The sequence below is a fragment of the Trematomus bernacchii genome, unplaced genomic scaffold (genome assembly GCF_902827165.1).
Source record: "Trematomus bernacchii unplaced genomic scaffold, fTreBer1.1, whole genome shotgun sequence".
Taxonomy (NCBI): Eukaryota; Metazoa; Chordata; class Actinopteri; order Perciformes; family Nototheniidae; genus Trematomus; species Trematomus bernacchii.
In genome coordinates, this window is record NW_022987731.1 from 492,316 (window position 1) to 519,564 (window position 27,249).

The 27,249-nt window shown below is 43.2% G+C and overlaps 1 protein-coding gene across 1 annotated transcript in view; it reads left to right on the forward strand.

The window, feature by feature from the left end:
- The window catches only part of skia (v-ski avian sarcoma viral oncogene homolog a), a 70,708-nt gene that overhangs the window by 37,931 nt on the left and 5,528 nt on the right, over window positions 1-27,249 (forward strand). The window contains exons 2-4 of the mRNA XM_034145641.1: window positions 24,554-24,670; window positions 25,340-25,455; window positions 26,527-26,834. Coding sequence (XP_034001532.1) covers window positions 24,554-24,670; window positions 25,340-25,455; window positions 26,527-26,834 — 541 coding nt within the window. The remainder of the gene's footprint in view (window positions 1-24,553; window positions 24,671-25,339; window positions 25,456-26,526; window positions 26,835-27,249) is intronic.

The window sequence follows — 27,249 nt, forward strand, 5'->3', positions numbered from 1 at the left end:
GTTATGCATGCCCACTGCACCTCGGGGGAGCGCGCACAGCGTAAAGCCAAAACTCACAGACATTTCAATGATTTGTTCGGCAAAGTTAGGTTTGGAAACGGTATCATTTCCTTTTTGGGGGGAATGCATAACCCCGCACCGAAGCCTCGCTGCGGAGAAACTTTGGCGCTGTTCCGAGTTTGTTCTAATCTGTCAAAATTACGGACTGCTTTCAGATTTTTCCGTCATTGTTAAAAAAAATCCGTCATAGACGAAAAATAATCGGTTAACGATACCTCTGACTTAACCCTTAGATGCATGAGTGACTGGACCCTACACTCTTCCATAAGTGGGTCAAAAAGGACCCGTATTAGAATAATATGTGTTTTTATGCCATTTTTGTCATTTTGGTTAAGAAAAATCACTTGTATAATATTTTGTATTATATTTTGGTTCACACTAGAAATATTTAATATTTAATTTTTCACTATTTATAATTTTTGAAAAAAAAAAACGAAATTCCATAGAAAATGCATGCGGGTAATTTTGGGGCTTGGGGTAGTAATACAAAAACTACAATTTCTTAAAATGTATACATTTAAAATGTGAATGGCATGATATCCAAAACATGTTTTTTGAGGAATAGCTGGAATATGAAATGATACAAAAATGTAATTACAAAGATACTCTTAGAAAACCACCTCACCGGGTCAAAAAAGACCCACTTATGCATCTAAGGGTTAAATGGAATATAATAATAATATATAAAACTAATATTAGCTGCAAGGTCTTTGTCACAGTTTGGGGTTTAAATTGACAGGGACAGACAGGACAAATGGCACTTGAGCAACAGAGGTTAAAGGATATGTAAAGGCAGAGAGAAAGACGGACAGCTGACAGAGTCCAGAGACAGCTGATACAAAGTCTGGGACTTCTTTTGACAGAGTCTGTCTTTCTGGCTCTTGTCTGTGTGTCACGTACACTTTTCCTACAGCCACCATCGACGCTCGCCCTCCCTCCCTTTCCCTTTCTCAGCTCCCTCTCTCACAGTCCAGATATCCCAGAGGGCCGTGGGGTTGACTAAGGGCAGCGGGCTGATTGTCCAAAGCAGCAGACGGCTGGCCGATTGGGGCGGCGCTGGCCAGTGTCAGCTGACAGTGACTGTGTCTGTGTACATGATGTATGCCCCCTCCTGAGGAATATGTGCATTTGGTAGAAAGAAAAGCACATTACTCATGGACAGCATTGCCAGAGCATCCCAAAGCCCTGAAAGTGGCAGTAAATACTTGAAATCTCTAAAGTATTCAGGGTTCCAAACTGGTAAATGGTTATTTTCTGCATGTAATGATATGTTTCTTTGTACACACTTCTTAGTGACCAGCAGCTACTCATTCTGTTGGTTTGGAAATACATTTGTCAATGCCAGAAAGTATTTCTTCCAACTATTTCTGAAATTGGTCTTAAATTCTATCCCATGTAGCATTAATGGGGTCTTTTAAAGTCTTACAGTTGGCTTTGGGAAACCTGCAGCTACAAAGCTTCTGGCAGTTTACAATAATCTGCAGTCATTTGATGGTTACACTGCCATTATGACATGTGCTTCCCCTCTTACAGTGAGGAAGAGAAGGCAGAGCCTCTTTTATCTGCTGTTGTTTTCCACAGAATCTCTCTGATTTGTGTGGGTTTCATTGAACAGTTTGCGTCTTAGGAAGCGACTTGGAAGCCCCCCCCCCCCCTGCTTCTCTGGCCAGGAAACGCCAAATGTCTGAGATTCGTCATTTGTTCCATCTGGCAGACCCAGTGGAGGGGCCGAGGGCTTACATAACTAAAACAAATATCCGACATTTTGGGGGATTACATCATAGAATAGGATCAAATTGTTAGGTTTTAGTTGTGTTTATGTACATTGGGGTTGCAGCCCTGCAGATTAAAAGCGAGTTTGCACGATTTAATGTCTTACCAGTTGGCCATTAATAACAAAATAAAAAAACACATTTATTACAGAATGATCAGAATCTGTTATTGTGTTGTCTGGCATTACATTAGCAGTTTCTTTGTGGGTTTTGGATTATTACTCTTGCACGTTGAAATGCTTATTGCCTTCAGCAGGCCACTTTGCTGAATGACGTCTATGTTCAAAACGCTGTTGGAGCCCCCCCACCCTCCTCATCCTGCTGGAACTACTCTAAAATAAGGCGTGAATGCCTGGAGGAGAGAGGGGAAGAGAAAAAAGGCTTTCGCACACACCGACCGAATGATGGATTTTATTTGGTCTCTGTTTGCTGAGCCTGAGTTTGGCTGGGTCGGTCTGTTATGTCGGTTTCTATGGTGAATAACACAGACTATGCCAGACTTGACTAGTACAAGGAATAAAAAAAACTAAAAACATGTGCAGAGACGGGGAAGGGGGGCGAACAAGGGAGACTCAATTCCAAGAATTTGGAGGGTGTGGAATCACAGAGCAAGACACAGTAGAAAGGAAGAATATGTGCAGTAGAGCGAAACACTGAAGCAAAGACAGAGCAGCATCTTTCAGCACTCACTGAATAAACTGAGCCGATAGAACGTCCTGTCTCTCAAGTTGAACATTTTCTAAAACAACAAAAGAAAGAGGGTTTAACAGAGAAGCGTTTCAAAAGGCCCACAAATAAAATTGCTGCCAATATCTGGTATCAGAACAAACAGCAATAGTAGTAGAATCACTTCAAGTTTGATCGCTATATTATAATTATTCACCTTATGGAGTGGGTAAGCTAGATGCTTATCATTTTGATCAACATTTAGATGAAACGATTGAAAGTCAAATGTTAAAAAAGTAAACAAATCTGTTTATTTTTCAGTCAGGGACCTTCACTGACTCCTAACCCCTCCCATAAACACAAAATAGCGTTTAAAATATTTCGATGTTATTATTATTTATTCTTTTTTTTAATTGTGTTTATGTATGCAGCATGAGACGCAAAGGCAAATTCCTTGTGTAAACCTATCTGGCAATGAACCTGATTCTGAATCCAAAACCCAACTTTTACATTTTCAAACAACATACACTTGACATTTTTCATTACAAAATATTGATCATGAAAATAGTATTCTGTCTTTGTTCTAATTGTTCTTGCTCTGCCTTTAACCAACCTAAGTTTAGACTTTATTTAAAAGCTCAATAACTCTGGGGAACCAAGGGAAAAGAGTAGCAGAAGAAGCACAGAGAGTTAACACACGCTGAGTGGATCCATTCAGATGCAGCGCGAGGTTCACTTCAGTTAACAGTGCTAATCCCACACTTCTGCATGGAACCAAATGTAGCTTATTCATGCCGTTTCCACCCCATGAATGAAAGATGAGGTGCATTAGCACATGCTGACATGTGATTGATAGTGTGTGTCTGTCTATGTGTGTGTGTGTGCATGAGAGATGAGGTATGTTCTCAGTGTCAAAGCCGGATTGATGGGGTGCATTTTATTTAACAGATTGAAGTGAGTATAAGGTCAGCTGTGAGTGTGCCATTTCCTTGATTGGTGTGTGTGTGTGTGTGTGTGTGGGGGGGGGGGGGGGGGGTCTGCAGGTGTGTGAAAACGAATGTTTAGACTAAATCAAAGCGCTCTTGTTTTTTGTTTCACTCTGCTGTATATGCAGCTGCATCGAATGGCTCTTTGTTCATCATTCCACATCTGTGTGTGTGTGTGTGTGTGTGTGTGTGTGTGTGTGTGTGTGTGTGTGTGTGTGTGTGTGTGTGTGTGTGTGTGTGTGTGTGTGTGTGTGTGTGTGTGTGTGTGTGTGTGTGTGTGTGTGTGTGTGTGTGTGTGTGTGTGTGTGTGTGTGTGTGTCATGCCCGTACCGCCTTGTCTGTTATCAGTCCATCTATCTAAAGCTTAACTTGTGGTATGCAGCTCACCTGCAGTAAAACTCCCACACACAAACTGTGCCAACACACGTGTGTGTGTGTGTGTGTGTGTGTGTGTGTGTGTGTGTGTGTGTGTGTGTGTGCGTGTGTGTGTTGGCACAGTGGAGACACAGCTACTGAGTCCAGAAATAAGGTAGTCAGCACATATTGGCACATAGAGACAGAACTGTATGTTGGCCCACTCACACACGCACACACACACACACACACACACACACACACACACACACACACACACACACACACACACACACATACACACATATTCACGCCTCTCATGGCTAGTGGTGTCTGTCTGCAAACAGGCGAGGTGAGTCACTGGCAGTCTGTTTGCCCTTCTACTCGTGCTATTGGTGTGTGTGTGTGTGTGTGTGTGTGTGGGGGGGGGGGGGTGTGTGTCTCCTGCTCATGCAGTCACACACACATTTTCACACAAACACATGCACACACACCGTACATCTTGCAAGTTCCACTGGCAAACAGATGTCACTCTGACCGAAAAAAACAACAACAGTGTACAGCTTGATTCTGGCAGGTCACAGTGATCTGTGTGTGTGTGTGTGTGTGTGTGTGTGTGTGTGTGTGTGTGTGTGTGTGTGTGTGTGTGTGTGTGTGTGTGTGTGTGTGTGTGTGTGTGTGTGTGTGTGTGTGTGTGTGTGTGTGTGTGTGTGTGTGTGTGTGTGTGTGTGTGTGTGTGTGTGTGTGTGTGTGTGTGTGTGTGTGTGTGGGGACTTGTTACAGAGAATCAGTCCCACCTGGGTCTGCTTTGACTATGTACCTGATTGGTCGATCCCATCATTCGTCAGACGTTCCAGCCCCCTTAGACAGGAGCTGGAGGCAGGCCCACACACACACACACAGCAAGCTTTTCAATGTGCTTCAGTCAGCAGTCAGTCTGTGCAGATGCAAATCATCGACATTATGAATTCTCCAGATTCATGGTGATGGTCCAATGTGGATCCCTGGCCCTGCTCCACTGCACCATTTAGAGGTTATGCCATTACTCACTCTTAAAGAAACCTTCTCGCAGTACTTTTTGTGAGTTAGGGAAAGAGTAGCACTCCAAAGCAGACCAAAGTGTGTTTGAGTGGTGTGTATGTGTGGTTGGAGACAAAATGATACACTGTAACAGATTGAAGAGAGTTATACGCTGCCACATGAAAAAACCAAAGTGAAAAACTGAAACTGAGATAACAGCATTTCTGACCTAAAGAGTATTTTTTTTTATTGGGTAAGGGTGACTTAGCTTGTTTTCCAAGGAGGAGAGCAACTAAAACTCTTTCCTAACTGCAAGGATTTCACCAAATGTTGCAGATAATTTTCAAAGAAAATCAGCACTGGAGCAACTACATCTGTTATTGTCGCTAACTTCACTTTCCTACTACACCTGGCATAAGAAAGCTGTAATCAGTGCATCCTATGCCTTTTTGACGGCACATATCCTTCACCTTTTGACTACTGTGGAAAGGAAGGACCTCCAGTACAAAAGCCTCAGGTGAGCTTATGGGAAGTCTTGGTTATGGCTTGTAAAGTTCCTGCAGTGGAAAGAGCCATTAGTCAGCTGGCTTCACCGTAATCTGCCCCACATTTTATTACCACCGCGACAATAAAGCACAGCTAAAGCAGTTGTTGGCCTTGCCACCCACACACTGAGCAAACAAGATACCCAGCTTATTACTGTCTTCCCTGGCTCCGTCATAACACCCATATCTTATCCAATTATGCTGATTCATGAGGTTTGACCTCAGCGGTGACCCATGGTTTTAATATCGCTTCCCTCTGCCATTGATTGGGAGTGGGTTTAGGGTGTCTGTGGTTCCTCAAGAGCCAAACAGAATCATCCAAACATCATCTCTGTCTTCTCCTCCTTCCCCCTGGCTCTGATGCAAATGGTGCTGTATTGTCTGAGCTCCTCTTACTTACTTAAATTGTGTCTGTTTGGGTTGGAGCGAGGTTAGCTGTTGAGATTGTAATCTGCTCAGCGAGCCATCTGCCGCTGTCGTTGGGCTGCATATCTCGGGGATTAAATCAGAGGCTGTGTAGCACGTGAGATGTTCCTCGTGCAAACACACACACACACACACAGTGAGACGCGCACGCACTAATCCGGCCACAACAACAACACATCGACAAAGGCAGGTTCTATCGAGCAAACACTGCCGATGTACACACATGAATAAGTGCACACATGTTCAGCAATGCATGAGTGGAGAATGTGGGCCACTGCCACTTCCCCTGCAGCTCAGATTGTCAAACGACTCTTCACCGCTGGCAGCCAAAGGCCCTGATTACCATTTTATTACGCATGTCATTATTCTGATGCTATCAATGGAAATGAATTGGCAGACAATTGATTTACAATAACCCTCCGCTGCTCCACGCTGGCCCTTAGGGAGCCTCTGGTGCTCATTGATTGGTTCATTCTTTCTGCTCTGTCCGACTGGCTGTAACTATAGGCTTTCACCTATCACGGGCTACTATACTTCTACATGACAGGGATTTGATTTACTGCTGGATTTTAGAGGAGTCATCTGCTTAAGGACTGCCACCTGAACAGATAGATTTTGATTTAATACCTGTGTGTGGTAGGCCTTTCTCAGTAAAGATGCACCGTTGAAGGTAGTCCTGGGTATGTCCAGCAATGGCCAGTGTAAGCAACATCCACACAGTCCCAAACACCATCACCAGTAATGCTACGTTCCATTTACAATGGTAGTTGGCGGTCAGAACTGGGAGTGATGTCACACCCGAGTTGACAGCGTTCCAGTAGCACAAGCCGGAAAAAGACGGACGCCCTCATGAAAGTAGTTCTTCTTGTTTACAGCTTTAGCAATACCGGTTGATAACAGCGCTTTTTTGTAAACTTTTTGAGAAAAATTTTTCAACTCACTGATTTGATGGAGAAAAAAACTCCCAGCTGGCTATAGGTCATGCAGAACATCATTAGTGCCAAGTGTCTGAAAGCTGTCAAAAACATTCCCATCACAGCGCAACTGGAGTGCTCGCTAACAACCCAGACCATTATTCCCTCCACTCTGAGGGAGCCGGCAGACAGAGGCGTGCAGACACTGATATGTGACTCTGGTACATGCTCAACATGTGCAGTGGCACCCATTTTCTCTCACCTCAATGGAGAGTCTCTCACCCCAGGAAATGTATGTGACAGTTTGGGACTCTGCCTGGACAGTTGTTCTCTTCAAATACCTTTATGGAAGCAGAGGAGGGGGGTGCTCTCTGCTCTGTCCCCCCAGGGATTCCTATTTCAAGTGTTAGCCTGAATTCCAGTTTGCTGGTTAATGACCTGTAATTTTCCAGCTGCAGCGTTACAGGAACATGTCTCTTTTCGTAAAGGTCCCGGGACACACCACTTAGCCTGAGGAGGACATGACCTCATCTCTGGCTGGAACACTTCTCTTTGTCAATTTGGGATTGCTAACTTCCTGTCCGACAGACTACCTTCTACACATTTAATATTGTTTTTCATGAGTACTGAACATGTTCTGGATAACATAGCATCCATGCAGCCCTAGTAGCCCTGGTTAATTTTCTACATTACGCTAGTTCAAATCGAGGTTCATTCTCAAGAAAAAGTTCAAACAAGCTTGAGAACAAGTCATGACCTAAATTCAAAACAGTGCCCGTTCAATATGGTTCATTCTAGTGAAAGTCAACTGTGACTTGCGACATCACTTACGACAGTTTTAAATGTTGTCTAAACGTACTATTATTTGCTTATGATTACAACTCTGAGAAGAGCCATCTGTATTGAACCGAGACACGTTTGACATGTTCTCTGGCTGGAACATTTCTCTTTGTCAATTTGGGATTGGTAACTTCCTGTCGGACAGACTACCATTTACACATTCAGTCTCTCTGTTTTTTGATTGGCTTGGAGATGTGAAATGCTGTTTAAACAACACAGCTTAAAGGCAAATGTGAGTGGACCAGCCGGAACGTGAAAAGCAAACACCTCTCATCTCCATACCATCAGACTGTCTGAGTGAAAGGCAGGCTCAGGTGTGTTCACTTGACAGATAGCTACTGTAATTGCGAAGCTGATGGAAAAACGTGCTATTGCTAATCCTGATGCTTCTGCTCTCTGAGGTCCTGCCCTGCTCTGATGATACTACAGTGTTTACTGTGGGAGAGATGCTTATCACAGGCAGTAGTGGGGATTGGCTGCTCAGGCATCTGCTTGACTGTGTTGTGCTCTAAATGTGAAGTTAAGTGGAAGGCTGTCTGTGCGGGAGTATCACTGCTGCCACTCTCAGCAGGGGTCTTCAACCCTAATATACTTTACTTTCACAGCGTTTTGTGCTGCGGATGGAATTTCTGTGTGATATATTTTATGGGGAATATAAGAAAGCTAATGTATCCCTTTTCTGCTTTATGTCATTAAGTGTTGTCCAGTTTGTACAATTATACAAAACTGCTTCTGTGGGTCTGGGGGAACTTTGGCAAGTTTGAGAAAAATTGACCTGTTTTTTTTCAATATATTGTATCTTATCTTGGAGTGGATTTTAGAGTTGATATTTTAGATGTTGTTTACCAGGCATGGAAGGTCTACTTCAGTGTGTTGTAAAAAGCAAGAAATACATTAGAGGTATGTTAAGAGTTCTCTATCAAACAGAATTATTAGCCTCCACTGTTCCTGGGAGACATTTTCTGAAGCCTGCATTATATATGTAGCTACCATCAAATCAGTACAACACATTTGACACAGCACACCTCTTTCATTTGACCCCCCTTCCGCTTGTTTTCCCGTGCTTCTCCGCACATAAAAACACTCAAAGACCACAGCTTGCATCTCAGCAGCCCTCATGTGTAAGAGATTGTTCCTCCATTTTGGATGATGGGCTCAGCGTGGAGCTCTAATTGACCCACCATGTCTGCAAATGCATTAGTGCGGCTGTGCTTGGCCCACTTAATGCCCAACTACAACAAACATGGCCATCAATAGATACAGCTGCTTTTGTATGCAGCACATAAGGACCCAGTGTGTTGAGTGGTTTGTCTAAAAGCAGCCAGACGAGGGTTGGTCAGGAGAGAGGCAGTGGCTGGTCACGGTGTCTGAAACAGCTGACCTAATCCCGCCCCGCAGACAGGAAGGAAAAGGAGTGAAGCCTCTGGCCATGTGAGCTGCTCTTTCAACCTTTTCGACTCGTAGTTTTGTGTCAAGCGAGGGGTTAGACATTTACTCAGAAACAGCATGGCTTAAGGGGAGCTTGTAAGCTTATCTCACATTTGACTCATATTATCTGTTCTTTTTTAATAGAAGCTTGCTAGAAGATATATTTTGGACAGATTTATTTTTCTAAGAGAAACCTGAATTTCCCCCACAATGTTAGATTTTTAAGGTTGAAGCCAGGATAAAGATAAAGACTATCATTTGGACATTTCATTCATTGGTAGACCTTTCAGAAAAACTAATCAAATGCAGAGACCAACGCTCAAACAATCGCCCTTCTTAGTGTTTCACAAGCACTTTCACCTAGTGTTTTCCAACTACATTACATTTGTCCGAAGCTTGAACCCCACACATGTCGAGATCACTAGTTTCTCACTCTGATGCGTCAGATTCTTGTCTGCTATTAGGGGGGATCCTGGGATTTGAATCAAGGGGATTGAGCAGACAGCGGCTGGAGGATTTAACCATCATTGCTGACCCCCTCTGGTCTCAATTCCTCAAACAGTCCTAATCCCATCTCATCCTTCCCCAACCGCTGGATCCCACGCGTCTCACTGGATCATGCTCTGGGCATAATGCGCCCTGTGCAAATACGTGAAGGGAAAGAAGTGGATTTTCTTTCTGTAGCTGGTGCTCAACTGTCAGTCTCGCAGTCATGCAGAGGTTTTTTAAGCAACAGTGCTAAAACAATTCTTTTTCCTAAATTAGAAATACTACATCATTTTCTCTAGAATTCTGTGCTACACCCATTCACTGTTTACAGTTAACACAGGCACACAGTTGAGCTGGGTAATCAACACACATATTTATTCATTCACGCTGAGCCAATGACCTACCTTGTTTACTATGGCTCATTACTCCTCCAGGTGCTGCTGTGAGGGGGGTGGGATGTGGCAACAAGAGGAACACTACAGTCTCACACATTGTTAGATTCACACCTTCCACTATCCTCTAAGCCGTCATGTCACCTTCGCTTCCACTGCTGCAGGCTTGTTTATGTTATCAACCATTCACCCCTCCATCTGCCAGATATCATCCCATGAGCCTTTTCTCTGTACACTGCAACGTTAACTGAACTGGAAGTCAAGCCTTACAAATCCAATGCATATTATTCCGTTTATTAGATGGGAGCTTATTGCTCTTGCTTTCTCCTTCACAAGGTTCTTTTTTATATACTCAATATTCAGTTGATATTACAGCCCTGAATACCTGTTTGGGTGGGCCCCTGATAATTGAGGGCCTTTGGGTTTTAAAGTGGAGTATTCAGGCATTCCATAAAGGGTTTTTGAATACTGAGGAATAACATGTTCTGGATCAAGTAGCATCCTGAACGGCTGCTTAAGCTCTTGTTAATGTTCTATGCCATGCTAGTTCACATGGGGGATGATTCTAGGACAAGAACAAGGTCGAACAAGCTTAAGAACAAGTCATGACCTAAAAATAGAAAACAGTGCCCTTTCATTATTGTTCATACAGAGTGAGAGTGTGATATTCTATGTATCACTCAGTACAGTTTTAAATGTTACAGTCTTAACGTGCTATCTTTTGCTTATGATTAGAATTCTAAGAAGAGCAATCTGTTCTGAACCGAGACATGTTTGAATACAAAAAGTTCTACAAAGGCCTGTCACCACAACAACGTTTCTCGCATGATTTATTGTGCCAAACATAATTGCGATAATCTGTATTATTGTCACTTTTTATGCTGCTGATAAAATGATAATATAATAGCATAATAATACAAGTACACCCTTTTTAAAGAGCAAAAAACTTTGAATTCTTGAAAATATGCACTTGGATACGATGAAAAATAAAACCTCACGACCAAAACAGTAAATAAATCGGACTTTCTGGCTTTATTAACAAAATATTATTATGATAATATATAGTACAAAAGGCCCTGGACGATACAACAGCAACATCATTTTGTTATATCTTGTTCAATATATGTTGTTTCTTTAGTTGTGCGTCACTTAATACAGCTTTATATTAAAAGTTTAAGACAACATAATAGAATGTGCATTATTTATGATGCATTGTAGCCATAGTTAAACTGTGGTGGTGAACCCTCTATGCAGTGGAAACATTCTCTCACTCCAACCCACCAGTGTCTGTAATGGTGGCAGCTCCCAGGGTCTCATGAGGAGGCATCTCTCTAAAGCTGCTCCAGCTGGAGGTGTCAGTGAGAGAGAGACAGGGAAGCAGGATTGGAGGTTTAAGACTGTAATTGGTGGTCCAACCCTGCCCCTGGTAGTGGAGGGCTCCAGGGACCAGGCTTTAGCAGGCGTAATGATGTCTGTAAGATGAGAGGGGATTTGAATGAAAGCCCCCACCCTCACTCAAATCCCCCTCTTCCTGCTCAGGAGGATCCATGCAGCAAACTGAAAGTGCAAGGACACTCTCAGAAAGGCAAACCATTATTAGCCACTCCGGGCCCATTTTAGAAAGTCTAGCAGACCTTTTAGCCCATTAAATGCAATAAATAAGAATGATTAATAGTTACGAACACAATTCATTTTGTATTTCAAATGTTCTATATTATATTCTGATACTCGATCAGTGAAAACTTCCTGTCTGAAGCAGGGAGGGGGTTTATTTTATGCTACCAATCTAAGTGTAGTTAAGAGGGATGCTGTGATAAATGGGTGTCTTCCAATCAGATGGTCAGTGCTTTGATACCCAGCCTCTGCTGTCAACATGTTGAAGTGTCCTTGGGCAAGATACTTCACCGCAGTTACCGCTGCAGTCTGCAGTACTGAAGTGTTTGTAAGTCTCTAAATGACATGTCATGTACAAGGAGGGTTGAGAGTTTGTTAGGCGTGGGGATGATATTCACAATTATGGCATGTTTCTGTTGCAAACATACGTGTGTGTGTGTGTGTGTGTGTGTGTGTGTGTGTGTGTGTGTGTGTGTGTGTGTGGTGTGTGTGGTGTGTGTGTGTGTGTGTGTGTGTGTGGTGTGTGTGTGTGCGTGCTCCCTCTGCGCCTGCAGGCCAGCAGCACCCCCCCCCCCCCCCTCCTCCCAGTGCTATTTATGTATTTGCTCAGCCATGCGACTTAACCCTTTCACAAGCAACCTCAACCTTAGGGCACGTTACACGCCAAGCAGAAGTATGCCCCAGGCCCTGCATTTCCCCATCCTGCACACAGGCACACTCCTCCCCTCTCCACCCGTGATTCACATCTGGCCTCCTTTGAAACATAGCAGCTTTTTGCACCGGTGCAAGGAAAAGAGCCATCAGCAGATTCCTCTGCACTCAAGCCGCCAAGCTTCTTCCAACCAGAACTAGGCAAATAAGAAGTGTTTCAACTAAACTGCAGGCCTTTAATCAGAAATACTGTATAACATTTGAAAGGTTGTCATCTACTATTATGTTCTAGTAAGCATTAACACTTTATATATGACACACAATCAGAAGTAGTTGCACACACTCACACAGCCAGATCAATTGGTGAATCCAGTAGTGTGCATGCAGGGATAAGAACAACTTTAAAAATGGAGCAAATTCAATTATCCAGCTTTTAGATGGCTCTTAAACATTATGCTGCCTAAGATCATAAAAGGGACATTAAATTAATGTTCTGGCTTTATTCGGCTATCTAATAGCAAAGCAGCAGACATGAACTCCATAACCAGGGTTTGTTTATGTCTTCCCATCAGTGTCATCCACCGTCAGAATGATGAATGTAATTAGGACTGATTGATATTCAATCTACTGTAATGATGAGAGCACACTGTTCATTTTTCATTTTATTTTTGTATAACATTTTAAAAGGGTGCTTTTCTTAAACACAAGTTGTGATTTAGCTGGCTGACTGTTTTTTTGGCACTGTACATTGGAAATGTAAAATGCCAATACATTTACAAGCCCATATTAGCATGAACTGCTATTTCTTAATAGATAAACACACATAAATATATTTGTTGGGAATAATTGAATCATATTTCTAGCAGGTCAATATTCTTCTGTGATTACAGTTTATCTGCTAAGTTTACAATGTAATGTACACATCTTAGTCACAATGTGCAAGAAACTATGATTTCTTATCCAAAATAATATTATAAAATATATTAAAAATATAATCAGATTTTCAACCCCTAAGCATTTGCCTCAATACCCAGTATTGGCTGCAAATAATGGTCGATGTTGCACATTGGTGGCCAAGTATTAGAGGTCAGATATCAAATGAATAATGACATTTGTCTTCAACACTAACTTCACAAGGTTAATGACACTCACTGTACACATCCAGCCTATCTGTCTAGCATGTTAATGTTAGCATTTGATCCTTTTAAAAACAGCATCAGCCAAGCAAGGGATGGAAAAGGAAAGCCATGGAAAAGTCCAGCTGTATTTACTTAGCCACCCACCCCCCGTCTCCATGTTACGCTTCTGAGCTTTCCGTCTCCTCGGTGGGCCGATCCCTGGCTCTCTCCGGCTGAGAAGAGCCAGTCTCTAACCATTCCCACGGAAAGAGTTGCCAAAGCAAATTTGGCGAGAGGAAATGAAGACCCTGCTGCCTTCCCAAACCTCCCAATCTCTTCCCTTTCCTTCCCCTTTTTCCGTGTTCATTCAGAGCTGTCCTGCATGGCCTTCGTGGAGCAGAGGGAGGGCTCGCTGTTGCCTTCCCTCTTATTATTCTTTCTCTGTTCTTTTCCATGCATATTACTGTTGTCATATGCAACTGGTAATGTTGGTGACCTCCATGCTCTAGGTTCAGTTGGAGATTCTACACAGTCCTTCAGGGAGTGTGGGCTGTTACAGAGAGTTTTGGTGGTCTAGCACGTTATGAGTCTGATTGTTTTTATGGCTTTTTGGATTAGCTGAGTTTTATCCTGCAAATCATCTGTTGTTGCTCTCTGCTCAGACTTGATCCCTTGCCACAAACTGTTTACGCTTCTCTTTCTTTTCCAACCCTTGTTTGTTTCTTCCATTCTTTGCCATACTGTACTCCCTCCTCTGTTTTTTCTGATGTGATTGGACATGTCAGCCCTTTCTTCCCCTTAGGAATAGTAACTGATTGAGCCTCTGTGAAGAAACACTTTATTCATTTCCCTGCATATTTAAAGGGTTTCTTTATCCAGCAGTTGTTTTAAATGGTTGCTACAAGTATTGAACCGTAGGCCTAGCTAGCAACAGGAGCTTTGGGAGGTTTCTCTTGCCCCTTTCACACCAACGCGGTTCCAGGGCCGGTTCGGTGCGAGAGCCTGATAAAGAAAACGGCTTATGCCACAATAGGATAGCAACAAGTAGTCAAGATAGTCAGTTTAGCTTCGGTTGCTATGCTAACATCACCCATTTTATACCAGAGAAACGTTCATAACAGCGTTGTGATGCCAAACCACGGCAGCACTGCAGCGGTCGGTAAATTCCGCTGAAACACATTAATAAACAATGAACCACGGCACTCTGGAGAAAAGTACAAGGGTTGAGAAGTAGTTATTTAATTTAATCTGGCTTCATATGATTAAAAGCAACACGATCATCGCCCCGGCGCCGTTGGGGAGAAAATCAGCGACGTAAACGGTGACGTCATGACGCAGCAGCGGCAGCAACAGTCGGGCTCTGGGCGGTGTGAACAAAAACGGGGGCTGAAATGAAAAACCGGTTCGGAACCAGAAGAGCGCAAGCACGGAGCTAGAACGGGAACCGCGTTGGTGTGAAAGGGGCATCTGTTTCGTCTACGAGCCTCTCTGGACTCTTCCTGGAAGTATAGAATGCATTGTAATTCATTCCACTACATTTTCTGGGGGGATTCTCAAATATAAATTGTGCAATAAGAAGGAATTGAAATGTCAGATTTCTAGCTGTCCCTCCAGGAAAACGCTGGGAGGCGACAGGAGAGCTAGCACCTTTTACTCGGAGGCAGTATCAATACAAGCTGTTTTTGGCGAGGGCTGTGGAAACAAAGTGTCTTTTTGTTTTTCTTTCAAGTAGCAGGGGAAAGCAGGAGAAGCTTCCCTGCTAATAAGATACATGATGGCTTATGTGGGGAGCGGTGGTACAGGCAGGTACTGCTGGGGCCTCCGCTCTATATACAGCTACCTGATAGTCTGAACATCTGCTATTTGTCTGTACACACACACACACACACATGCACGTGCACACAGTCCTGTGTTTCTTCCCCTGGCAGGTGTCTTTCCTTTCAAGTCCTCACACGGTTCTCCAACTAGCTAAACAAGTTGGAACTCGCTCTTTATAACTTAAATAAACACAGTTACTTATGTGCTGAGCGCAGGAGAAATGACTCCGCGCTGTATCAAAGTGAATAATAGATGAGGTAATATCAAGTGTAGTCAGCAAACCAGTTCATCTTGAAGTCGGAACTGCGCCTCAGCAGAGTCCGGGGTAATGAGATTAATGTGATCCTTCGCAGAGCAGCGCTGCAATAGTTTGACTGTAACTATGTAAAGTGTTTTTGCTATTTACTTCGCTGAAGACAGAGACCCTATTGTTCTCTGTGACTCCTCAGCCAAGGAGACGACGGTGGGATGAACTAGTTGCCAAAATTGGAGCTCTGCGTGTGTGTGTAACCCACAAACATACAGTCGAGGAATCTCACTCGGCTGAGCAGCCACGGCGCTCGCTGTATTTTTATCCTGCATGTTGCTCTGGGTGTTGAACTGCACACACTGAGGAATTAGCATCGAGAGGTGGGGAAGCACAATCCCTTGATTCGTCCTACAGAGGGGACATTTACATCGTAACAGAAAAAGTGAAGATAGAGACACACAAGGGCAAGCACATCATATTAAAGATAAAAATTAAAGGTTATTAAAATCTACAAATACACATTCGGGTAAAAAATTAGCAGCATCATTTATGAAATAAATTAAGTGTGACATGAAGGAATGAAGTAATAATTTAACTAGGTACATATTGCACAACAGTGGTGTCACAGTCTTTGTTTTTTTTGTTATTATTATTTTTTTACATTATTGCTCTTTGGAAAGAGTCCTGCATACAGCTGGCTTGTTTCCTCAACAGTTAATGAATTCATCCTGGAACCTGAGAGCTGCAGGTCAGCCCTGTTCCTGCTTCAATTCTGGAACGACATGTTGTCCAACACCTGTTTGTTACCCGCCATATGTGGGATTTGCGTTGCCTGTTCTGTACGAGGTGAGCCAAGCTCTGCCTCCGGGGGGGGCTCCCTTCACACTACTGTGGGCCCCTCAGCGAGACATGCAGGGAGGCCAAAGTCAGGTCACAGGCAGGGTGCGGCTCGCTCGCCCTTCTGAGTGAAGAAAGAGCAAAGAAAACATTGTTTGGCCTTTCATCTGAGCAGAGTCTCTGGGAAGTTGCTTCGGAAACCTGTTAGGCACCATGTCACTACACGCTGTCTGTCTCAGCTATGCAGGCCTGACACTGACTCACATTATGAAACTGCATCTGTTAAGGCAGTCCATGAAAATCCAATAGAAGCTACACAAATAGCAAGTAAGATAGGACTTTGTTTCAATTCATCATTCATTACTGAGCAATTATATACTTTTTCTTTGAAGGAATTAGTCAAATAATTCTAAAAGTTGATATTTGACTAACCTGATAGCTCCTTAATGGATTTCTAGTATGCCAAATCTACACGTGAAAGATAGTTACCTTCTTTTATGTAGTAATGTATTGACCATCAATTGACAGATTTTGCAGTTATATCATTAAGGGTAGTTGGGGGTTTAGTTTATGACAGTCATCTGGTCCTCGAGACCGCACTGGAAGCTTTTTTAGCCCCGGGTACTTCATTTAGCTGTGCTTTTGCAAATGATTCAGCTTGCTTTCTTTCTCTGCGACTGGAATCTTGCTTGTTTGTAGAGGACATCCTGTAATCTATGACACAGGAAACGCTCTCAGACAGATAGACGAACAGGGCGGGGTGGGGATTCTGAGGGGATGGACAGCGAGAGGAGGGAGTTGCAGAAAAATGAAACAAGGACACGGGTAAAGATAGAATTACAGACTTTCTGAAAAAAATAATTGTGGCTCAAGAGCGGCGTTATTCCAAGGCGCTTTCATTTGGTGGTCCTGTTTTTTAGCTCACAGGGCAGGTTTCACATCAGCTGGGATCCCAGGGAGATGGAGTTTTCAGAGGGCGGTCATTACAGAAGTCTCTGAGCAACCCTGAAGGCCCCTTCTGGCTTCTTTCCAGCAGTCCAACAATAATAGCCTTTCCTCCAAATGTGTTGCTTTCTTCACTGCGGCTAACTCTAATTCCAACTTGAAACAGAAAAGATATATGGATACGTTGGTCAGAGAACTTATTAATGGGAGTTGTCAGGAAGCTACATCTAGGATTTCTATTTCCACCAACTCCCTCAATACAGTCTGATCAGCTGATCAAAACTCTCAAAAGTGTGACTTTGGCAGTTAACCTGCTGACACAAACAACCATTTTGATTCATTAGAGAAGGAACAACAGGGTAAAGATCCCAGGAACATTTCATGTATCTATTTAAGGATCTCTCAGAGCTTTATAAAGATGTCTGCAGATTAGAGAAAGTAGAACAAGTTTCACTTCCACAGTTGTGTTTCTACTGTTATGTATTTATTTCTCTAAACTGCATATATCTGCAGATCCCCCAAGATGGGATCTCTACATTTGGTCTCTGATGCGCATCCATTCAATGTCCCTCGCATGTTTCAATGAGAAATTGAAACATCAAGTTCTTTTCTGCATAATTGTGTACTGCAGAGGCATTAGAGTAACAACACACATAGCACCTTTCAGAAATATCAACACGAGCAGAAATGGTTTCGCTAGGTACATTTTTAAAGAGATTGTTTACTATAATATCTTCGAAAAATGCTCTTCATGTGTTTAGTCTCACAATGACAACATCAGTAGTCTGCAGACAGAGGAAGTGTTCTGAAGCAGAGTTTCAAAAGAGCGTCTCAACCGAGAAGCGTGGTATCACCCCACCCCATCCTGTCTCTGACACACACACACACACACACACACACACACACACACACACACACCACACACACACACCCACACACACACACACACACACACACACACACACACTCACACACACACACACGCACAAAACACACACACAAACACACACAACACAACACACACACAACACACTCACACACACACACACACTCACACACACACACACACACACACACACACCACACACACACACCCACACACACACTCACACACACACACACTCACACACACACACACCACACACACACACACACACACACACACACACACACACACACACACACACCCACCACACAGCCATACTAAGAGATATGTACACCCACATCCACTCGCCCAGACACGTGCTCACACATGAGCCCCCCCTGTGGCCCCCCTCTGGCAGCTGAGACGGGGCTGCCACTCTCACTATTTCCACACATGCTTCCCCATGACTTGAGGCTTTGTGAGTTCCTCATGCAGGGGCTATTCCAAGCTACCATGTGTAAAGTAAGGGACTGTAAATTAGCATTTCACAGATATGTGCTTCAAACATCCAATATTGATATTTTGTGTCAATTCTTGGCCAATATCCTTCCTAAAAAACGAGCTTTTAGAGCACACAGCACTGGGACTCCTTGGAATCATGAATGATGATAATGAAGTGAATCTAACTTTTAATAAAAGGCTAACGTCAGCGCCCTGATACCAGGGTAATGCTCCATATTACGAGGTGTCATGCTCTCACTGTGAGGTGTGTGAGCTGCTGTCTGAGCACGTCTAACACACACCTCTGCTAATCTGAAAGCCTTATTTTAGAAGTGTGACATCCTGTCTATGCTGTGTAATCCACACCGGATCATAAAGGGGATGGGCTGCAAAGTGCACGGGTATATGCACACACTCACACACCCACTCACATTATAGTGTGTGTCTCTGAAGGTTAGCCCTGCGCTATCATTTGCAGCTGTAAATCGCACGCTTATCAGCAGAGCAGTGTAAAGGGTCTCATTCACCTCCAGTCAGGGTCTGAGTGTGTGTGTCTGAACGTGTGTGTATCAGCGCAGGGTTTCTCATGTTTTCATCTCACACACCCTCCGCCACAGAGCCGCATTTGTTAATTTTTTATCCGAGGGACCCTCTTAGGAAGATATCACTAATGGTATAATTTCACATGAATCAAATGAAATGTAAATGACTCCTCACTCTGCAAACAGCCCAAAGCCTCTGACATCACCAAGCCGCCTTCTGAAACAGGGATTCCCACCCGGCTGTCTGTGCTCCGTGTCGCACAGTCCCACTGTTCAGTAATCTAGACATGCAGATTTCTCCCTCCGCCCCCCCCCCCACCGGCGGCCCCATAAACTCCGCTGCCAATTGTTGACCCCCGACGCTCTCCTCCGTCCAAGATTACCGGGCCGGATCTCGCCCTGATGGAAAGCTGCTGGCAACCGGTAATCCACGAGACGAGGACTGGCACGTGGCACAGAGACTTTGCAAGAGGATGTGTGTGTGTGTGTGTGTGTGTGTGTGTGTGTGTGTGTGTGGTGTGGTGTGTGTGGGTGTGTGTGTGTGTGTGTGTGTGTGTGTGTGTGTGTGTGTGTGTGTGTGTGTGTGTGTGTGTGTGTGTGTGTGTGTGTGTGTGTGTGTGTGTGTGTGTGTGGTGTGTGTGTGTGTGTGAGAGTCCAATGAACTGCAGGCACTAGCCTCTTGCCTTGATTGTCCGCCCTGATTTATAGGACATGTCTCTTCATATCTTGATAACACACACTCCTCTGTATTATGTAGTGTCTTTCTACTAGAAACAAATAATGAAATCTATCTTCTTTAGATCAAGAAAGGCTTTTGACCCGGTAAATACTACACTATACGATGATACTTTATTTTAGGATCAAGTCTGCATAGTTTTTCTCGCAAACCAGCAGCTCTATTTACAACATCAAAAAGGACAAGAGAATACAAGAAAACAAACATATAACATACTATTACAATGAATGAAGAACCGCCTCCATTGGACTCCTTTGTTTACTTCAGTAACATAATGACATCACTATGTGACACTCGCCCTCCTATTGGCTAGCACTCCAACACATTGAACGTGATAGGCTAAGGGGCGGGAAATCTCTAAGTGGTTGACCAATCACAACAGAGCAGACCAGCTAAGCAATCAGAGCAGACAGGGCTCTGGTTTCAGACAGAGGGTGAAAAGAGGTGCTGCAGCACAGGCAGTATGAGTAGAATAAAGAGCTTTCTGAACAGCATGGAGACATGTCCCAGTAGAGACACTACATACTGATATACACCTGAACATCAGCAGGAGAGGACTCTTTAAAGTAGAGACACTACATACTGATATACACCTGAACATCAGCAGGAGAGGACTCTTTAAAGTAGAGACACTACATACTGATATACACCTGAACATCAGCAGGAGAGGACTCTTTAAGTAGAGACACTACATACTGATATACACCTGAACATCAGCAGGAGAGGACTCTTTAAAGTAGAGACACTACATACTGATATACACCTGAACATCAGCAGGAGAGGACTCTTTAAAGTAGAGACACTACATACTGATATACACCTGAACATCAGCAGGAGATGACTCTTTAAAGTAGAGACACTACATACTGATATACACCTGAACATCAGCAGGAGAGGACTCTTTAAAGTAGAGACACTACATACTGATATACACCTGAACATCAGCAGGAGAGGACTCTTTAAAGTAGATACACTACATACTGATATACACCTGAACATCAGCAGGAGAGGACTCTTTAAAGTAGAGACACTACATACTGATATACACCTGAACATCAGCAGGAGAGGACTCTTTAAATTAGATACACTACATACTGATATACACCTGAACATCAGCAGGAGAGGACTCTTTAAAGTAGAGACACTACATACTGATATACACCTGAACATCAGCAGGAGAGGACTCTTTAAAGTAGAGACACTACATACTGATATACACCTGAACATCAGCAGGAGAGGACTCTTTAAAATAGAGACACTACATACTGATATACACCTGAACATCAGCAGGAGAGGACTCTTTAAAGTAGAGACACTACATACTGATATACACCTGAACATCAGCAGGAGAGGACTCTTTAAAGTAGAGACACTACATACTGATATACACCTGAACATCAGCAGGAGAGGACTCTTTAAAGTAGAGACACTACATACTGATATACACCTGAACATCAGCAGGAGAGGACTCTTTAAAGTAGAGACACTACATACTGATATACACCTGAACATCAGCAGGAGAGGACTCTTTAAAGTAGAGACACTACATACTGATATACACCTGAACATCAGCAGGAGAGGACTCTTTAAAGTAGAGACATTACATACTGATATACACCTGAACATCAGCAGGAGAGGACTCTTTAAAGTAGAGACACTACATACTGATATACACCTGAATATCAGCAGGAGAGGACTCTTTAAAGTAGAGACACTACATACTGATATACACCTGAACATCAGCAGGAGAGGACTCTTTAAAAGTAGAGACACTACATACTGATATACACCTGAACATCAGCAGGAGAGGACTCTTTAAAGTAGATACACTACATACTGATATACACCTGAACATCAGCAGGAGAGGACTCTTTAAAGTAGAGACACTACATACTGATATACACCTGAACATCAGCAGGAGAGGACTCTTTAAAGTAGAGACACTACATACTGATATACACCTGAACATCAGCAGGAGAGGACTCTTTAAAGTAGAGACACTACATACTGATATACACCTGAACATCAGCAGGAGAGGACTCTTTAAAGTAGAGACACTACATACTGATATACACCTGAACATCAGCAGGAGAGGACTCTTTAAAGTAGAGACACTACATACTGATATACACCTGAACATCAGCAGGAGAGGACTCTTTAAAGTAGAGACACTACATACTGATATACACCTGAACATCAGCAGGAGAGGACTCTTTAAAGTAGAGACACTACATACTGATATACACCTGAACATCAGCACACTATGCCCTCTTTAACAAATATGTACTGCAGACAGAAAAGAGCGTTGTTGGTCAGGGAAACCGATGGCGTTATGGAAAGTCATTGAAAGTCATGGAGCTGCACGTCAGTGGACAGAGGGCAGCTGTCACATCGGCAGACCTCGTCTAGCCACGCTACTTTCCTGTGAGAGCAGCTCTGATTACACAGACATGTGGCACAGCATGACACACTGCCAGAGAGAGAGAGTATCTAACCCCATTACAAATGACCACCTGTTGACACCACGCAGGAGGGGTGTGTGTGTGTGTGTGTGTGTGTGTGTGTGTGTGTGTGTGTGTGTGTGTGTGCGCACTGATGTTGGCCGCACTCCTCAAAATAAGAGTGAGAGCACAAGAGAGAGTGTATGATGAGGGAAAACATCCCCTCTATAAATATTGTTGGTTTGACAGAGCCAGCATTGCATGTGTGACCTCCACTTTAACACACAACCTTTAAACACTGAGTCAGAACAAAACGCTTGTCGAAGGTAATTCCACAACTACACACTGACAGCTGAAAGACTTTCATTTCAGCTGTCAGGAAGAATCATGGAGATTTAACAGTCTAAAAAAGATTTGTTTTTTGTTTGTTTGTTTGTAGCCTTTATTTAACCAGGTTAAAAATCCCATTGAGATCAACGATCTCTTTTTCAAGGGAGACCTGCAGCACATTGGTTACACATAAAAACAACAGAAAACAAAAAGGACATCATACAACATAATTACAGGGGTACAAATTACAACCTATTCACAATGACAGGTATCAAATAACATTTAATCTATCCAAGTTTTAAAATGATGCAGGGGAACCAAAATGCTCATATTCAATTTGTTTTGCATAGTGTTCCAAGCTAGAGGAGCAGTGCACATAAAAGTTGTTGTACCTAAAACAGTCCTAGCACTTGGCACATGTAATAAGAACACATCCTGGGATCTCAGGCAATAGCTACTTGCCACTCTCTGTGTGATCAGAGAGCAGATATAAGTTGGTAGTTTACCCAACATAGCTTTATAGATGAACATGTACCAATGACTGAGCCTCCGTATACAGTTAGTGAAGGCAGACCTGCTCTGGCATACAGGGTACAGTGATGAGTTAGTGCTTTACAGTTAGTAACAAATCTCAGAGCACATGCAAGTTCAATGCTATTATAATACACTTCACAATATTTCACATTTGTGGAATAGGTCGATCATAATGTTTGAATCCACTTAATTGTTTTAAAACTACATATAAGTGGTACATTTCTTAAGTTATTTCATATTATTTGTATTACATAACACTCACAATTTTTTTTAGGGATTTGGATTATTCATTTCCTGCAGCACACACTGTGTTCAATCAATTATGCATTGCTGTTAGTGTGTGTGTGTGTGTGTGTGTGTGTGTGTGTGTGTGTGTGTGTGTGTGTGTGTGTGTGTGTGTGTGTGTGTGTGTGTGTGTGTGTGTGTGTGTGTGTGTGTGTGTGTGTGTGTGTGTGTGTGTGTGTGTGTGTGTGTGTGTGTGTGTGTGTGTGGCAGCTAGTGACAGCCACAGCTTGGAGAGACTGAGGTCATAGCCACGAAGCCTAACAGAGGAAGAGAAACAAACCCCTGCTTGTTTTTTTTCTGTATGGGTGTATCTGTGTGTGACAGACAGACACACACACACACACACACACACACACACACACACACACACACACACACACACACACACACACACACACACACACACACACACACACTTACAGACACACACTGCCCCAGTCACCTCTAGCCTCCTCTCTTGGCTGCCCATGAGCAAACACACCAAGCTGTATTGGATTGTGTGTGACAGAGTCAACACCACACCTACATTTAAACACACTTCCAGCTATCAGACACCTCTGCTGGCACTTGCGCATACACACCCACACACACACACACTTATTTGTCTGTCTGACACTATTGGGTGCACTCTCAGTTCACTGACATTATAGTGTGACAGCTCTTAGCCAGCTGCCAACCTGTGCAGTCACATCACGAGGGAGCAGTAATCCACCCAGCGCACATGTGTGAGCCCTTTTCAAGCAGCACAGATACTGTTTTCACTTTGTGTTTATATCTATAAATGTGTCTGCTCATTGTGTATATATATAGGTATATACTCATTTTTATATATCTTTGTTATTGTATTCGGGATTGTGGGAAACGGTATTTTTTTATGTGACCAAACTTTTTTTTTTTTTATTCTCAGAATTCAAAATGTTATATCAGATTTATTTTTATTATGATAAGAAAATAATGTTTCTCTCTTTCTCTTTTTGTTGAAAATCTCAGAATTCTGACTTTAATCTCAGAAAAGTGACAACTCCAATTTATTTTGTACTTTTGGTCACGTCCCAAAGATCTTTCCTCTTGTAGCCCCTAATCCTCTTCCATATTACATGAGCCCATTATGTCTTTGTAAAAAATACTGCCTATTGAAATACAGCTAGATCAAATTATTTAAAACTTAAATCAAATGTCTTTCTGTTCCTCCAGGCATCTGACCCCGTCCCTATCAAACGGTCCAAACATGAAGACTTCCCCTCGCCGGCCCTGCAGTCGGACAAAGAGAAGCAGCACGACTGGCTCCAGTCCCTGTCCGCCGCCAATAAGGTCCGTGTTGCTGAGCTCAGGGGGGAGATGTTGGTGGTGACGCATGAGATGAGATGTGGTGTAATATTATAGGCTACAGAAGTTTTCGGATGAGGGTAGCGCTTAAATTTAGATTTGGCACGCGGTGCTCACAGAGGGGGTAACTGTAGCCGCCATGAGCCCCCCCAGATTCACTTACTGAGAGGCAGCGCAGTGTAACACAATATAACCACAAAATAATGATGAATGTCCCCTGTGAAGATCAATATTCCCAAAAAAATCCACTATGAGGATACGGTTAGAATGTCTTCAACAATTCATTGGTTGCACAATTTCTTACAATTACACATTCACATTCAAAGGACTGAGTACAGCTGATCACATTGACTGCAAGCTATAGCACTGTTACACTGATAAATATATCACACAGAGAAATAATACAGTCTAAAGTTGCAGAGAATTGGAGTCCTAGAACCAGTGTATTCCGTCCTCAAACTTGTTGTCAGGCCAGCTACAATAAGCCTGTGTATCAAACATAAATGCTATGTTTCCGTAAGTGTGTCCTTAGCATATCAAAATGTCTAGCACTGCTCGTCAGCATTGAAAAAATGTCCTCCAAATGCAACAGTATTTTTTGGTAGTCACTTTTGTTACTTGTAGAATAACAGGTTTATGTTTGTCTTTTTTCAGGGGCTTAACTGCATCCAGCCCAGGCAGAGACCCTCAGCTTTCAGACCCTGGTCCCCCCACATCTCTGCTGGAGAGAAGGAGCCCTCCAGTCACCCCCTGGCCCTGCTGAGAGACAGGTGAGGCAGCACAGCACCAACACACCTCACTCACATGACAGAAGAACATGACAGCAATAGGGTGCTTCAGAGAGGAAATACTTTTGAAGTTAGCATTGCGCTGGTTCCCTCGACAAGAAGCCAATGTGTTTTTTTTATTGGATTCTGGATTCCTGCAGAAGATACACACAAGCGCCAGAATCAGAGGCTAACTTTTGGCTAAAACAAACTAAACCATTGTTTACTGTAACGTCATCACCACTGGACTTTATGTGACAGAACACAATCTGTTTACCACAGACCTTTAGAAATATAATCCATTAAAACTCATCCCTGCAGAACTAATATCTAGACTTTAGGGAGCTCTTACTGCAGCAGAGTTCGGCCATTTTGTTGGGTTGGATCTGATGAGCTGCTCTCGCTTGTCTGGGTGGGCTGGTGTCAGAGGGTCAAGTCTGACTCCACCACAGCCTCCCACACTCCTCCACTTACACACATTTGACACACACTCACACTGTGGGCACCCACTTGGCATGGCGCTGCCAGAGCAGGCTGCACCATATCACAGTGCCCAGTTTCTCCTAAAGTGGGAGGAGAGAGCTGCAGGCACTTAGCTGAACGCTTCAATCTGACCATACAGTATGCTACTGTGTTTGCATGCATGCACAACTCAGCTCCTGGTTATGAAGTAACCTTTAACGTTTTGTACATACATTTGAGCTGCACAATTAATCACAATTTTATTGAAATTGCATTTTGGACTTGTGCAATATTCAAATCTCAGGAGGCACAATAGTTGGAGAAGACTAAATATGTGTTAAAATATAATTTTTAAATAAATATTGTTGATTTGCAGAGATATCCCAGCCTTCAAATTAATACTTAATAGAACATATTTGTTGAATACAGATCCTCTTATATAATCACACTCTGATCATTTACTATATTTTTCAATGGTAATGAAATGTATGATTAAATTATTTTCAAAACCTCCAATCATATCACAATTTCTAAATATTGCAATTGTTTACTTTTTCCTAATGGTGCAGCCCTAAATTAAATCTAAATTGTCTTTTTTTTCTTTTCTCAAAGCTTCTACAACTACAAGAGTATAGAGAAAGCGGTGGCCCCCAATGTGGCCCTCACACCGCTGCCCCTGGGGAAGGTAGGTCCAATGTCCCTGTCGGTACCCAGCACCTCCCACCCGAGCGGAGGTGAGCCCCCGGGCGAGGGCGCCAGCTCCAGGCCCCGCAAGAGAAGAGCCACAGAGGAGCTCCAGACCCCAGAGCCGGAGCCCCCCTGCCCCCCGCCCGCAGCCGCCGCCAGCAAGCTGCCGCTGCCCCCCCCTCAGGACGACAAGGAATCTGAGGTGGAGATCGAAGTGGAGAGCCGCGATGAATGTAAGCAAAACACTTAAGAAACTAGAAATGTTCAGGTTCAAATAATGTACTGTCATATGCACAGCTGCAGTGTAAACATGCAGTGACCATCCAGGGTCCTGCAACAATGCAACATAAATATACTGTATCAGACATAAACCAATACAAATAGTGCAAGAAGAAACTGAAGAGAAATCAAATAGTGCAAGAGAATGTTGCAAGACTAATTAGCAAGTAATGCAGGAGAGTTTAACTACATACAAGTCAAATAAGATGAGCTTTAAATAGAATGTAAACTGTAATGCTGTACGGTGAAATAATACTGCTTATTGTTATAATAGATAAATACGTGAGATGCAAACAGATGAATGATATGAAGTTGTGAAGGCGCAGAGGTAGAATGTGTTACATGTGTACATTGATACGAGGCTGATAC